Source organism: Mugil cephalus, chromosome 22 (genome assembly GCF_022458985.1).
Source record: "Mugil cephalus isolate CIBA_MC_2020 chromosome 22, CIBA_Mcephalus_1.1, whole genome shotgun sequence".
In the NCBI taxonomy this organism is placed as follows: Eukaryota; Metazoa; Chordata; class Actinopteri; order Mugiliformes; family Mugilidae; genus Mugil; species Mugil cephalus.
Genome location: NC_061791.1, coordinates 15,257,929 through 15,273,235, shown reverse-complemented (window position 1 = coordinate 15,273,235; position 15,307 = coordinate 15,257,929). Strand labels below are relative to the sequence as shown.

The 15,307-nt window shown below is 42.0% G+C and overlaps 2 protein-coding genes across 4 annotated transcripts; one reads left to right on the top strand and one right to left on the bottom strand.

The window, feature by feature from the left end:
* Positions 1 to 450: 450 nt before the first annotated feature.
* nudt5 (nudix (nucleoside diphosphate linked moiety X)-type motif 5) lies at positions 451 to 5,211 on the bottom strand. Of its 2 annotated transcripts, XM_047575885.1 has the most exons (10): positions 4,789 to 5,211; positions 4,384 to 4,457; positions 3,386 to 3,453; positions 3,222 to 3,274; positions 3,043 to 3,150; positions 2,811 to 2,906; positions 2,579 to 2,680; positions 2,287 to 2,295; positions 2,140 to 2,193; positions 451 to 2,070 (listed from the first exon to the last, which is right to left on the bottom strand). In XM_047575885.1, exons 2-10 carry the CDS (start codon positions 4,438 to 4,440, stop codon positions 1,961 to 1,963), a joined length of 657 nt encoding a protein of 218 aa, XP_047431841.1. In that variant the 5' UTR covers positions 4,441 to 4,457; positions 4,789 to 5,211; the 3' UTR covers positions 451 to 1,960. The 2 variants fall into 2 exon arrangements, with proteins under 2 accessions (XP_047431841.1, XP_047431842.1); XM_047575886.1 differs by lacking the exon at positions 4,789 to 5,211 and having other exon boundaries at positions 4,384 to 4,543.
* A 145-nt stretch (positions 5,212 to 5,356) lies between these two features.
* cdc123 (cell division cycle 123 homolog (S. cerevisiae)) lies at positions 5,357 to 13,315 on the top strand. 2 transcript variants are annotated; one of them, XM_047575273.1, is made up of 13 exons: positions 5,357 to 5,587; positions 5,868 to 5,939; positions 6,221 to 6,284; positions 6,838 to 6,870; positions 8,359 to 8,454; positions 8,670 to 8,776; positions 9,027 to 9,078; positions 9,177 to 9,252; positions 9,510 to 9,632; positions 9,907 to 9,935; positions 10,019 to 10,123; positions 10,227 to 10,361; positions 12,777 to 13,315. In XM_047575273.1, exons 1-13 carry the CDS (start codon positions 5,514 to 5,516, stop codon positions 12,837 to 12,839), a joined length of 1,029 nt encoding a protein of 342 aa, XP_047431229.1. In that variant the 5' UTR covers positions 5,357 to 5,513; the 3' UTR covers positions 12,840 to 13,315. The 2 variants fall into 2 exon arrangements, with proteins under 2 accessions (XP_047431229.1, XP_047431228.1); XM_047575272.1 differs by having other exon boundaries at positions 5,360 to 5,587; positions 10,224 to 10,361.
* The last annotated feature ends 1,992 nt before the right edge of the window (positions 13,316 to 15,307 follow it).

The following is a 15,307-nucleotide window of genomic DNA, read 5'->3' as shown; positions in this document are numbered from 1 at the left end:
TTAAATAATAAATACATTTTCCTTTTAACCCTCCTGTTATCGTGGGGGGTCGGTTTGACCCCATGCAGTGTTTAACATCTCTAAATATATGATTAATATATTTTTTTTGCTTCATATTTAATTGCTTTTCCTCTTTTAATATGGACACTGAAAGAGACAATGGCAGCAACATAATATATATTATTATTCTTGATAAAAGTTGTTTATACTAATATATATATATATAACAAAATTATGTACTTAGAAATTATATAAAGCCAATTAAACACAGCATTCAGGTAGCCAACAAACAAATATAAAGTTCCTGATACATAAACCTGGGAACATTTTTAAATGGAAGGTAATAGAAGGGTTAAAGCCGTGTTTTTATGTTAAAGTGAATGTAATACACATTTTGCCGACTTCAAGCATGTCCTCGGTTTATAAGAGAAACACACCCCGACACATTAATTTCGAGCAAAGGTAGTTTCACATTTATTAATTGGTCAGTAATTTTGACTTGCCAGGGTAAATACAGCATCAATGTCCAGTTAGCTGCCCCATAATAAGGCTGGAGGAACAGCAATCACTGCTTTTAGTCAACACAGTACCGTTATTGTGCATTACATTTCATTAAGAGACAAATTCTTTGCAAACTGTTAATATTGTTATCACACTATTCAAATATGTCACGATTGCTACGACAAGCCATTTTAGTGACAAATGGCTCGTCTACTTCCTCCAATCTTAGTAAGCGTAAGTGAATCTATGGAAGCCAATGGTGCCAGTGTGACGAAAAAATAAAGATGTCTAGTCATTATAACAATATAGTGAGAAATCTTCTTCATGAGTTAGCATCTCAAAATTATAAGCTAGCATCTCAAAATGATGAGTTACTGTCTCAAAAAACGAGTTAGCATCTCAAAATTATGAGCTAGTATCTTAAAACAATGAGTTAGCATCTCAAAATTATAAGTTAGCATCTTAAAATAACCAGTTAGCATCTCAAAATAATGAGTTAGCATCTCAAAATTATAAGCTAGCATCTTAAAGTAGCCAGCTAGCATTTCAAAATAATGAGTTAGCATCTCAAAATTATGAGTCAGTATCTCAAAATAATGAGTTAGCATCTCAAGATTATAAGCTAGCATCTTAAAATAACCAGCTATCATCTCAAAATTATGAGTTACTATCTCAAATAACGGGTTAGCATCTCAAAATGATATGTATTGGTGCATGTGGTTTCCCCGTTGGAATCTCTTTATTTAGAGAAACTTCACAGAATAAATGATTAACAATATTTATTTCTTCATCAAATTGGCAGAGAGAAGCTTCCACTGGATCCAACTACTGGGTTTACAGTAGGCCTTTAAAGAGGCCGCATATATCAGATTGCGAGTAGGACGACGTGAATTTTTCCCTAAAGCATGTAAGAACATGTACAGGAATGTTATCCAGTCACTAAAAAAATGACAACAAAGCAATCAGCATCTTATTTCATAAAAAAAACTTATTAATATTTGTCCTCTTAAGAACACAAGACTAAAGCCCGAAAGGTATTCTGAGTTAAGTGTGCAAAGAACTAACTATTGGTCACCAGAATACGTTTCAGGCCAGGCACGGGAGAGACAAAAATGGTCCAGTACAATGTAGTGTGGATAGACTCCTTCATACTGGGTTGTTTAAGTTTGTTTTTTTTTTTGTTTTTTTTTTTTAATCCGAGGCTTTTGTGTTGCAGCATGACTGAAACACACAGTTGTAAGGTGTCTTCTTACTGTCAAACTGCAGGGAAACAAATGTTAAGATATGATTTTAAATTACGTCTAAAACCACAAGATTTTAAATAGAATTCCTGGTTACAATTTGACTATCTTCAATTTCCTTTCCAATGCTTTTTTTGGAATTTTCTACCACTGCGTAGGAGCCCCACGCAACAGAGCAGACTATTTCTTCCTCCCGCTCTCATCCTGAGCAGTTTGCTTCACTGCTTCAGGACAGGGAGCTCCCTGGGCTTAAAGAAGGCCTGGACCATCCCCATGGCGAAGATGTAAACTTTGGCGTCCACCATAATTTTCTCTTTCTGCAGCAGGTCTGCAGAAAAAAGTGTATGTTAGTGTATTTCGTCGCGAAACCATAATCCCGAAAAGACGGAAGGCTCACCGTCTATCTTCGTCTGGAATTCGTCAAGTGGTAAAAGAATAACTTCAACGAATTCTGGAAAGAGAAAATGAAAGTGTGGGTAATTATGTGGATTTGGATTCAAGATTATTTTTGGTAAGGTTGTATATATACATATATATAACTCACCTCCATCGCCTGTGGAACCAGGAAAGAACAAGAGGAGAAGATTAACAAACTAGATTTCATATATGTGTTGTCAATATACAGCAAGATGTTGTGCCATATCCAAGAGAGTTTTCACATTCGCTTCTTATTGCTGATGCAAAAAAGGGGAGTATTGTTTTTGTCAGGTAACGACAGACCCGAAATAAGGAGCGTTCTTAGGAAAGGAAACTCAAACAACAGGGACTCTTAAATCACTCATGCTCACTCATATGTAAATAATGAATGAATGAATGAATGAACCCCGTCTTCTCACCTAGCTGCTGCGTTGGGTTGACATTCTCCATTTCGTCTCCATTGATGTTGACCAGGACGATCTGGGTGGTGCAGTTGGACAGACCGGGGTCCAGACAGGTCACTGCAATGACAGCAGCAACGTTATTACCCGTCACTCACACTGTGCCCTTGAATCTGCACAACACACAGAGGAGATGAGACGCAGCCAAAAAAAGGCAGCTAATGCACTCATATGTGCAGTGTGATGATACCTGGAGTGACTCCTACTACTTCCCCTTTGTAGCCGGTTTCTTCCTTTAGCTCCCTGAGTGCAGCTACCTCTGCAGTTTCTCCCTCATCGATCAATCCTTAACACAGCAGAAAAGAAGGGAATATTTACAGACAAGCAAGCAGGTGGGCTGAGCTCCTCGAAAGCTTCGAGATGGAACGTTTTAGCAGCAGAAACACACACATCTCAAGGGATTAAAAACCTTCTGTTCTGACCTGCTGGGAACTCCAGAGTGCAGCACCCCATAGGAGGACGGAACTGCTTCACCATCACCACGCAGTCTTTATGCAGCGTCCGTTTCAGCAGAGCGATGATTCCCACGCCTGCAGGGAAACCAGTGTCACGCCTTGAACAACTCCGTTAAATGCCGAACGAGCGGAAAAAGAGTGCTCACCGTCCACTTCAGTGTTGGTCCTTCTGGTCGTTCTTTTCGCCGTCTCCCAGGTTCTGGGGGGACGAAGTCAATTATCGTCATTTAAAGGCGTCCCGCTTCATTTTTTATTTTATTTTATTTTTTTAAAGAAAACAGCAGTGACAGATGGAAAGATAGAAACGTACCTGGTGTTTCCAGCAGGGTCCACGTACGTCGTCTTCTCCAGCTTCACCCATTTGCCCGTCGCCAAAGGCTGGAACACAGACAGCAGCATGGATTCCATCAAACGTGACCCAGAGCAAAACATTGGGCCAGTGTTCACAATGCTGCAGCCAGGAATCTATCATTCCGCTGCCTTTCTTTTTTTTTCAAACTGGTTTGAAAAGAATTTGATTTTTTATGATGACAAAAACTCTAACATACTCTACTGCATTTCCTTTACAGAGTTTGCCACAAGATCCAAGCAGTGGATCAGGCTGGATTTCAGAACCATAAACTCCAACCATAAATCACTGTGTGTTTTTTGAAATAAAATAAATTCATTCTACGTCCAGTGTTCATTTCATACAAAATATCCAATACACTGTTTGACGTTAAACCAGCAATTACAGATCTTTTCTTGACAAGTCACCCACTTACAAAAAGTTGTTTTGGATCTCCCGCATACGTACACATGATCTCATGAGACTAACTGTGCAGTCATTTGAAAGTGAAAAAAAAAGCGCATTTTCTACTGTATTAAATACTTTTACATGATGCAGATGTAGCCAGTGGGAGAAGAAGTATTTTTGGATTTTTCCTCCAATGTTTGATTTTTCTTCTCTGATCATTGATTGAAACGAAACCATGTGAGAAGCTCGCACTGATTGAAAAATCATTATTCGGGTGCAGCTCCTAACAAACTTAAAGACATGTGACATGTGTCTATTGTGCAAAACATTAACCTTAAAAGGAACTATTAGCGAAATAGAATGCAATATTTTCTGATTTTCTGAAAGGCAGCACAAAATGATGGTATTCAATTTAAATCGAGGGATTAAAAAGTACAGTACCTCAGTAAATGAACTTACTCAACCATTATTGGGTGGAGCCAATAAAGCGATTTTAGAGCATTTACACTTGTCCAACATTGAGTATTTACTCTCTTCTGCAAACAAACACACAAACAAAAAGGAATACACACCTCTTCTTTCACTATGTGTGGGGTTGTCGTCACTTTGGGCTCCTCGGGGTTGCTCATTGTCAGATTGTATACGACTGAAAATGGGGGACAGTCCAGTCAGAAATCCTTAAATCAAATCTTATCACAGGTCACTACGAGCTCAGCTGAGAATTAAAAGAAAACACACAGTACAGTAGCAGCAGTAGCAGCACTTAGCACTCTTAATTCATTCTGATTGGGAGCTGTTAGCTTTCAGCCGGCCAACAAGTTCAGTGACCCTCCGTTATAGTCCCCCGTTTAGCTTTTCTCTAGGTTTCTTCAGTTTATTTAAAGGTAGCTAGCGGCAACGCTATAAAGGCACTGAGGTCGTGTATTAACATAACTTTTGACGCCCGCGTTGAATGGAGAAAACTAAAGTTAACTCACGTGAAGTCCCAGCCGTGTGTTACTGATAGCAGAGAAAGTGGTGAGGGCTCACTCCGCCACCACGTCCTGGTACCGCAAAGCGTAGTTTTTCTTCTCTGTGAGGTGAAAGCGTCGACTATGTTTCAGATACTAAATAAATTCGAGTTTTGGTATAATTTACAAATATTCAGAGTAGAGATTTAATATCTATTTTTAACAAATTTCGAGACAATGCGATTAGTTTAATAATTTTTAATACGTGTTTATATATGGGCCTGGTAAATTAACCGCATATTTACTTAGACTATAGAATAATTTATTTTACTTTAATTATTACAATTTTAATTTTATTTCAATTTGCGTTACTTTCCTCATATTACATTGACCGATTTCCCCGTACAGCCGCCGTGTCAAACTTGACGTACGCTGGTAATTTGATGACTCTTTTTTAATAAACGATCTATGTCCCTAGTTAGCGAACTCACGTCATGTCACGATGTCACGCCTACGTGGTGCAACTCTAAAAGACGCCCCCCTCTAAAAACAGATATCTATCAAATATAACACAGTAAAGACACATTTCTCTACTCCTTGCCGATGGAAATCAAACACGCAGAGCTCGTTATAACGCCGCTAACGGGGAGCACTGTTGTGTTGGCCTTTTCATACTCGTCACATTTTTAATAATGTGAGGGATTCGGAAGATATTGGCCGACGGACTCATTTCCGGTACAGGATATTGCAGCATGAAGAAGGAGCAAGTTGTCAACTGTCAGTTTTCGGTTTGGTATCCGATTTTCAAGAAGCATACGATTAAAAGGTGAACAGCCGCCTCTAGTAGAGAAGGTCCAAGAAGTGCTTTCATTGTTGTTGCTATAAAACGCTCCCCAGTTAGCCGGCAGCTAACGCTAGCTACCGGGCAACAAGCGGACTGTTGTCATCTCTGTCTTCAAGCCCATCTTCATATGTGTCGTGTTTATTGAGTCCGAGTCATAGCAGCTTATATGAACTACTTTATTCCCGCCACCTCCTTCGTCTCGTTGCCCTTTGTTTAACGTTTGTGTATATCTAACTGTGTTGTTTACTGTCGTATCTTTCAGTCTGATACTGCCACTGCCTCAGAATGTAATAGATTATTTACTGGACGACGGGACACTGGTAGTCTCTGGAAGGTATGAGGCTGCACACACACACACATGGTGTTCAAGGTTCAAGTTGTCCTTCTTAGAATGATCAGCCATGATCTTAGTGGTCAGTGAAGTCCTTTTAGCTTATTGTAAGCCATCTTTGTTTAAAGCTGGGGACCTCACACATTGTACTACGTTTGGTTTGAGCGTCAGAACAGTTTGTCTCAGTCTAAGATCTGCACATCAGGTTTTGGCTTCTCCTCCTTAACCTATATCTCCACGAGCCTCTAAATTCAACACCTGTCCTCACTTTGTTGTCCCGACAGTGACCACAACACACAGCAGACACACACCAACAACAGCGACTCGGATGCAGAGGAAGACGTTCAGGTGAGATCACGGTTTAATGAGAGGTTTAGATCCGAAGAATGTTATCTGTGTGGACGTTTGTCCGCTCGGATCAAAGGGAAATTATTTAGTGATGCGCTTATTTCTTGACGAGGGCTGAGGGAAGAAAGGAGGAAAATTCTTACAAAGGTGGAGGGGCCTTTGAAAAAGCATCCCAGGGCGTTGACACTTCTTACTGAAATCGTGCTGCTTTTGTCTTGGCAGCTTAACTAACACACTTTTTCGACCAAATATGTGCTGGATTTAACAGTTTGAAAGACATACAATAAGTTGTGCAGGTACACATACCAGTGGGCTTTAGAAAAAGAGTGATGAACAATAAAATTCAGAAGAGTGTCGACGTACAAATAAAATGATGATGTACAGTTTTTGGCTATAAGAGGTTTTAAGAGGCTTTGATGCTCATAGCTCATAGGTTTTTGGAGGCTGTTGTTGGTGAGTAATGTTGTTCTATTAGGCTGCACAACAGTAAAGTTTGCATCAGGTCAACGGGTTGAGTTTTAACTCATGTTTCTCATTTTCTACCCCCCTCTAGTGGTCGGACGATGAGACAACAACCACTGTCACTGTGAGTACATGTGAGCATGTGATATTTGACTTAGACAGACTTTAATGATCCAACGGAAATTAATTGGTCAAAGTAGCTTAATTGAAAGATGAGCTGTTATACAGCTGGATAGAAACGGGAATAAAAGAAGTTCTATAGCGTTCACTATGGTGATTGTGTTTAAAAATCACAATAGCTGAAAATAAGATATACGTAAAGGAGCTCACCCACCGCTTCACTGATGCAGTAATATGAAACATGTGCTACCCATTAAGAGTGGGTAATGATAACGTATTTTCTGTTTAAACTTCAAAAAGTCCCTGGGCCAGGATAGAAAATAAACTACTTGTTTTACCTTAACTACATTATATATTCTTTCACACTTGAGCAACATATAGTGCAGCTTCAGAAATCTCTACATTTATGCTCAAAAATGACTCAAAACCTCCGTTGACTTTCACACTAGTCCTGACTGAGATACCAAACGCTTTAAAAGTGAGCGCACATTAGAATTACAAGTTACTTTCAAGACCTTCTGTTCATAAGTGACGCTGGTTAATATAATGAGACTCGGCTGTTTTTTGTGTATGGTGACACAGACAAAGGAGCTCAGGAAAAAAAAAGAGTTGTTGTTGCTGCAAAACTGTCTGTGAAGAGTCACGCAGCGAGACGACAACCCCAAGGACACGGGTGTTTGTGTTTGTGCAGCACAAGTTGTTTTTTTATAAAAGAATGGTTAAAGAAGAAGAAAAATGTTGTTTGGAAATGGCAAAGTCCTGACTTTAATCTAATAGACATGTTGTGGCAAGCGGTTAATGTGAGGAAACCTGCCAACAGGCTTTTGGCCTGGGCTAAAATTCCTCCAAACCTCTGAGGACGACAGATGGACAGGTACCGGAGACGTTTAGTCTCACTCGCCGTCGCACTAGATGCCGATAATTTATTACGTTGTTGTTGTTGTTCTCTTTTACACATATAATTTATTCTTTGATATGTAGGGATGCATTGTGGGTAATGTGGTGTGCGTTGAGGTGAACCCTTTTGTCTGCTTTAGATTATTAATAAACCTTAAGAAAGTGTATTCTATACATAATATTACAGAAACCACCAATTTGATCTGCGCTCTCTTCAAAGCCACCAGACTCCATTGACGAAAACGGTCGTTTTTAGATTCTCTAGGTTACTGGTAAAATGACGTTTAATGTCAGTGGGTTCTGGTGCATTTAAATAGAGCTGTGTAGAGATTTAAAGAGAGCTAAAGCCGTCACAATGTCCTGAACACATCACACACATAACCTGATATAGACAGTTTCTTGGTTTCTGTGCGAATAAGTTCCTCCTTCAACTCCAGTTCAACCTTCAATGGAAACCAAAGCGTTTATTTATTTATTTTTTTTCCCATTTATGCTGCTTTAAGTGTTATCGTACCTATATGTGAAATGTCTTAACACCACCCCAAAGCTTGCGGCGTGTGATCAAAGATGTTTTTTTTGTGTGTGTGTGTCTCAGGCTCCAGAGTTCCCAGAATTCACCTCTAAAGTGCTGGAGGCCATAAACGCCCTGGGCGGACGTGTTTTCCCCAAACTCAACTGGAGCGCCCCTCGGGTAAAACGCCGCAATCAGCTGCTTTAGGCTCGAGTCACAAGCGACATTAATTCTCCTTTATTTCTACCCTGATCAAATTAATCGTTGGTTAAAAATGTGGCATTCCTTTACCTCACAAAGAAAGTAACAATAATAATAATAAGGATTGCTTGTTGAGCTGCTGCCTCCATTAAATATTAAGGCGTCACTGAACGAGTGCGTCTTCTCGTTCCCAGGATGCAAACTGGATCGCTCTGAACAGCTCCCTGCAGTGCCACAGCCTCAGCGACATATTCCTGCTGTTCAAGAGCTCAGACTTCATCACCCACGACCTCACGCAGCCGTAAGTCCCACCGCCGCCGCCGTGCTCCACGATCACAGCACGCTCTCTGAGAGGGACTCGATTTGAACGCGAGGGGCGGCTCGAGAGGCTGTCGTGCTGCACGCGTGCACCTCGCTCCTCTCCGAGCGACACACGCGGGGAGTGGTTTGCTGCAGGCCTCGGGAGGCGTGTGTGTGTGTGGAAAGGAATGCGATTAAAACTTTTGTTCGACAGAAAAAAACGTTCTAATCAATTGATTTGTCTGGTGCAGGTTCCTCCAGTGCAGTGACCAGGACTCCCCAGACCCAGTCATCAACTATGAGGTATCTAGAAAAAGATCTTTTTTTGTCATTATATTTGTTGAAAAGACAGACTCATATTCTGTGTCTCCTCTAACATTTGTGTCGTCTCCTGTCCTCAGCTGGTGCTCAGAAAGTGGAGCGAGCTGATCCCGGGCGGAGAGTTCCGCTGCTTCGTCAAAGAGAACAAACTAATCGGTAAAAAAGCTCTCACACTCTCGACGAGATCCGAACACCGCAGTCGTTTCAGAACCATTCCTTCCCATTGACACCCCGAGCCGCCCGCGCCCGATGGAAACGGGCGTCAGGAGAGCACTGTTCTTTGAGACGAGCGCGAGCGAGCGAGACGCTCTGAAAGCAAATCTCTTAGCGGCGCATTCGCTCGGCCGTCTAATTTAGAAACAATTATGAAATGTAATTTGAGCTCGGCTGATGGTGAACGTGTGATCTCCCAGCTATCTCCCAGAGGGACTACACTCAGTATTACCAGCACGTCCTGAAGCAGGAGGAGCAGATCTGCCAGGCCGTGCAGGACTTCTTCAGCCAGCACATTCAGTACAACTTCCTGGACGAAGACTGTGAGCAATCGACTTGCTTTTTTCTCTTTTTTCTTTTTCTCTCTCAGACAGAAATCGGCTGCTCCTGCAGCTTTCCTCCAGTTTAGAGTCATAAAATATTAACTGTTAAAAATGGGCTGTTGAGGCTGGAGAAAATGTAGGGAAAGATTAATTATGTTTAGCCTTATTGAGAGTTTAATGTTTAATTTCAGTTGGTATTAAAAGTTTCTTAAAGTTTTTCTGTTGTTTGTGTAAGAGTAGCATGTATAGTAACCATACTTTTTCTTCTTTGCAGTTGTGTTTGATGTCTACAGAGACAGCCAGGTAACTCATTAGTAAATTGCTATATGGTGAAAAAAGAAGAAGAAGGAGCTGTTTCATGCGATCCGTGTCTTTGTGCGTGGCAGGGCAGGGTGTGGCTCATCGACCTGAACCCGTTCGGAGAGGTGACCGACTCTCTTCTGTTCAGCTGGGACGAGCTGACGTCCGGGGAAGAAATCTCTCAGCAGCAGGTGAGTCGTCACGCCTCGACTCCCCCTCCCTCCCCCTCCCTCCCCTCCCCTCCTCCCACCGTCGTTCTCTGGCGCTGAGCCGGTTTCTCTGCCCGTGCAGGAGGGCCCGGCGTTCCGCTGCACCACCAGCGAGGTGACGGTGCAGCCCAGTCCCTGTCTCAGCTACAGGATACCGCGGGACTTCGTTGACCTCTCCACCGGAGAGGACGCCTACAAGCTCATCGACTTCCTCAAACTGGTAGGTGACCGAGCTGCAACTCCACGGGCTGAAACGGTGCAAAAAAAAAAAAAAGCAGTTCCTAGAGTGACCACTTGAGGCTCCAAAGAGTAAGTGGATTCCCAAAGCTTTAATGCTCAGTACAATTGGTTGCGTCAGTAGAATGGTGCAATGGAGGAAGCAAAGAAATATTCAGCATTTGTTTAATAATCTCAATCACGGGTTACAGCTCATTAGCACAACACCTTTTAATTGAGCAATTGTACTTTATCGAAGTTTCAGCAATAATTTGTAATGGAAACACAGGTGATGTCTCCTCCTGACTTTCAGGTCTTTGTTTTTTCCAGCTATTCAGATACTAAAATAAATGAAACAACCAGTGGAGGGTGATTAACCCGACTTCTAGATTAGAAGCAACTCAACGAAGCAAAAAAAAGAGAAACATGCGACTGAAACTAGTCCACAGTTTGATTCAAACCCTAAAGCTGTGTTCTTTAATCCCAGTTCACGGCAGTATTTGCGGTTGTTTATTCAGCCGATAACCATCGAAGATATTTCCCTCAGTAAATACTTAGCTATGATAAGACCTGCCATCAACAATTGGTGTCCAATAACGGGGAAACACCACAGACACCTGCTGGGAGAAATGTGGAAGATTCAGTTTGTAATATAATGCGTAGTAACCTCAACATGTGTGCTCCACCCATCAATCCCCCGTCCAACCACAGGCTGCCATTGATAGAGCAGTCAGCTGTAGCTGGCTGTCATGACACAATGAGTAATACTGGCTAGTGGCAATGATAACGCTAACACAGACCCAATGTCAGTAAGTAAATAAACTTTATTTATATAGCACCTTTTTCAGGTGAAAAACCACAAAGTGCTGCCCAATAAAAATAGTAATGAGACAAAATGTTGCATAATTAAAACAAATGTAAAACAAAGTACATTCAATACAGTTAAGACAAAAACGTAAAAAGAATGACACTAAAAAACTGCCATAAAACTACAATTAACCGAAGTCCTGTTTAAATAAAAGAGTCTTTAGTTAGCTCTGTAGTTAGCTCCACGTGTGTGGAGAAAAGATCTGTGTGTGCCCATACTGAGAAACTGCATGCTAATCATGCTTATGGTTTTAGTTTTTTACATATATATATCTCTACACTAACATTCATTTGCACTTTAAATACCACAAAACCCTCAAAATAAACCAGACACATGCCACACGTGCTGCACTGACTCATATCAGAGATGACTGCGGTGTGAACAGGCAGAGCTCCACTCTGACAAACGGAGTCGATAGAGAATTTAATCAGTGCTATTGATCAGCAGCGGGATCCCGACAAGGGACTCTGCACGGTTACTACAAGCTCGACAACATTTCCCGTCCAAAGGAACTGCTCTGTTGCCGTATCAGCTGTCACAGTGGGTGACTCGGTATTTCTTTAAAAGGAAGAGTGACTTTAGTCACAACTGTCACACTTCCATTATGCAGCTGTCTTCCTTCTTTCCACGCTACAGTTACTGTATTAATGTGTAAATACACATTTAAAGCTTATGCAGACTGTTTATTCAGGCAGTTCTTTCACAATACAATGCAGACACATTTACACGCTTTAAGTCACTTGACACTTGAGGATTGTCATTAAGGTTTAGGCAGATTCTTGGTGTTTTAATTTACATTTAATTGAATTGAATTATTCCCTAGTTAATATCAACAGGATGTGTTTCAGTCATTCTTATTTTTCTTAGATTTGACGTTATGTAACTGTAACAGCTCAACACACCAAGGTCATTATTGTCCATGAAACATCTGTCTGACTGTACCTGATGAAATGCCTCGTAAAATCAAATCTAAAATATTACATCATGTGTTATCTTTGCCTGGGGTTTATTGATAAAGCGGCACAGACGCTGTTGAATAATCCCAGAATCAATATTAGGAACGTCTGGGGTCTGCTGCATGTCTCTGTGATCCTCTTGCTTTTCCGAGCCTACACAGTCTGCTTATTGATACCTTTATCATGAAGGTGACTACAGTGCAGTACAGGGCTGAGTGTGCATAGTACATAGTGTAGAGCATATGATAGATGAAAGTGACAGACTCACGGGACTGAAAATGAAAACGGCGTTACATATCCATATGCTGCTTCAGCACCACGGACAGCACCATGGATTTCTCAATGCACAGCACAGTTACAGCTACTGTGGGACATGGATTTGAAACTGTGCAAAGTAAAGTCAGTCGGGTAAAGACATAGTAACAGGGATTCCATATTACTATGGGATGGAGGGGACGGTGGACATATTTAAATGCAAGCGTCTTCTTTGTGTTTTTTTTTGCAATCACTTGATGATAACTCATTATAAAGCAAATTAGGTGAAAAACTACCAAACAGAGGAGTTAAAGTTCCTTCTCCTTTCTCCTTTCCACAGAAGAAGAGCCAACAGGAAGAGTCTGAGGAGGAGGACGAGGAGGAGGAGAACGCCCCGCAGTGACGTTCCTGTCCTCAGCCGTTAACACCACGCCATCCGCATGAAGCGACTCTTCCCCCTCGGTCCCGTTAGAGCTCCATTTTCTTTCCGTTCTAGCGTAGTTTCTGTCACGGCCTCCCGGGAAGTGTATGCCTAGGATTTACTGGACGGCTCGGCCGTGTTAGTCTAAAGCAACGTGCTGAATGAGTAGATCATGTGAAAAGCTACGTAAAGATTAATTATTGTGTCACTAGTTGGGTTGTTTTATGTTTTTTTTTTTTTTTTTTTTTTTTGGTCGTTATTTCAGTTTTCTATTCAATTCCTGCTTTTATACTTTCAAATAAGTGTGTTTTTTTCCGTATTGCTGTCCAAATACTGTCTCTAGATTCAAAATGTACTAGGCTGCACACTCTTGTGTTGTTTGTGTGTTTTGACAGACTTCTATTTAACACTAAAGCCCTTCCTCACTGATTCACCTTTGATTTTTTTTTTTTTTTTTTCTGCAGACGTTCCCTCTCTTCCATCTCTCCCTGCCAATTTTCTCTGAGCAGATTTGACACACTCATTGCTCCTAGCCGCTCCGGGGGTTCTTTTTGAGTCCGGTTCTTTTCTTTTTTTCTTTTTTTTTTTTTTCTCCCATCATGCATGGCTGTAGACTGTTGCTCCAAAAAAACACCATTAAACTTCTTGCCCTGTATCGACTCTGCTGTCAGTCTGGTGGGTGCTGTAAACTAGCACATTAGAAATTGATTGCGCTTTTACGCAACAGCTCTCATTACGCTGGGAGCTAAATGAGCTGTGCGTGCTCGGCGCGGGGCGGTTCATTTCGAGTTTTTTTTTCTTTCTCTCTCTTTTTCCCGGATTGATAGAGCAATTATGCTGAAATGGAAACAGCGGGCGTGATGCGAGTTATGGCTCCCCGTGTGAAGCGTTCGCTGTGGACAGAAAACGGTGTGCAGTGCGCAAATTGTGTGAATGTCTCCGGTTAATCATCATTACGAAAATGAAATCTTGCTGTAAACGCGCCGTGCAGACATGGAGCGGGTGCCCTGGTTTGACCTGCAATGGAGGATGAACCTCGCCGAATCTGCGCGCACGGTCTGGTGCGTTAAAGGCACGGCGCGCAGTCTGATCGTTGTAGTTTCCCCGCGGTAGTGCGGAGCAAAATACAAACCGGAATAATGACCTGCAGTCTGCAATCAAAAGATGCTCGAGTACGTCTAACTAAAATGAACACGTGATGCAAGAAGCTCTTCGTGAAGCCTCTAATGCTGCTTTCAATGAAAATGCGTGCGGGGCCGCATCATTTTAGCGTGCATTTTGGTGAAAATTAACGTTGCATCTATTAATGTTTTCACATTAACAACGGATCAAATGAGTACATGCCTGCAGAACCTGCCGTTCCTCTGCAGCACAGGTGTCAAACATACGGCCCGCGGGTCAAAAGCAGCCCGCCACAGGGTCTGATCTTGCCCCCGGAATGCTAAGTGCGAAAATGACATAGAAGACGGTACATTTTTGATGAAAATATCTGCTAGTCCTAATTTGTCCAGTGATTCAATTCAAGAAGTGGACAGAACACAACACTTGAGACCCGGGACTAAACAGCAGACAGCAGCGTGCCTCCTATTGTAGTCGTTCTTCTTCGCACTAAAACTGATGTAAAACATGCTAAAACACGTCTTTTCTCGCTAAGTGAGTTAAATCAGCCAATGAGATGATTAAAAACACAAGAAGGGTCAGCTGGCCAGCCTATCACAAATCACCATCATCAATAATATTATGTTAAAAATGTGTGTATGTGTATGGTCTGTTATGGAGTTCCCAATACCAGGATCCTGAAACAGAAGTGGCTAAATGGAATTCACCCACTGTTAATGTCTCAGACCTGTGGTTTGTTGACCTGAGCTGCACTGGGATGAATTAATGGGACAACCCCAGCTCCTCGCTGCGGTGCAATAACATTGTGGTAATGGTACAACAGTATTCCATCAGCAGAAGAAGAAGTCGGCAACGCTGGAAACTCTAGATATCATTTTCCGATCCACACAAAAAACATAATTACAATCCCATGCTCCCTCCTCGCTCCTTTGGCTCAACTCTTTAACAGACGACTGAATTATTTATGTTAGTTTGTGCCAGTCAAATGTATGCGCTCAAGCTGCACGCGATAAGCGCCCCATTCATCCTCCTTGACCTTCATCCTCCCTTCAACCATCGCTCTCACTCTGACGCCCTGCTCTCCTTCCTTTTTGCAGGTGGCTAATCATCTTTCATCAGTGGGGAGGTCAGATTTGCTGACTCGGAGTAAAGGATGGGGGGGAGTGGGAAGGCAGAGGAGAAAGGAGTTTTCCTCGGCTGCTGCTGCTGAGGAAGAGCTGCAGTAGTTTGCAGCCGGAATACTCATGAGCAGCTCAGGCTGCAACACATTGTCCTCCCCCTCCCTCTGCTCTGCTCACCGTCTGTGTCTCCCCGCGGGATTACACGTTCAC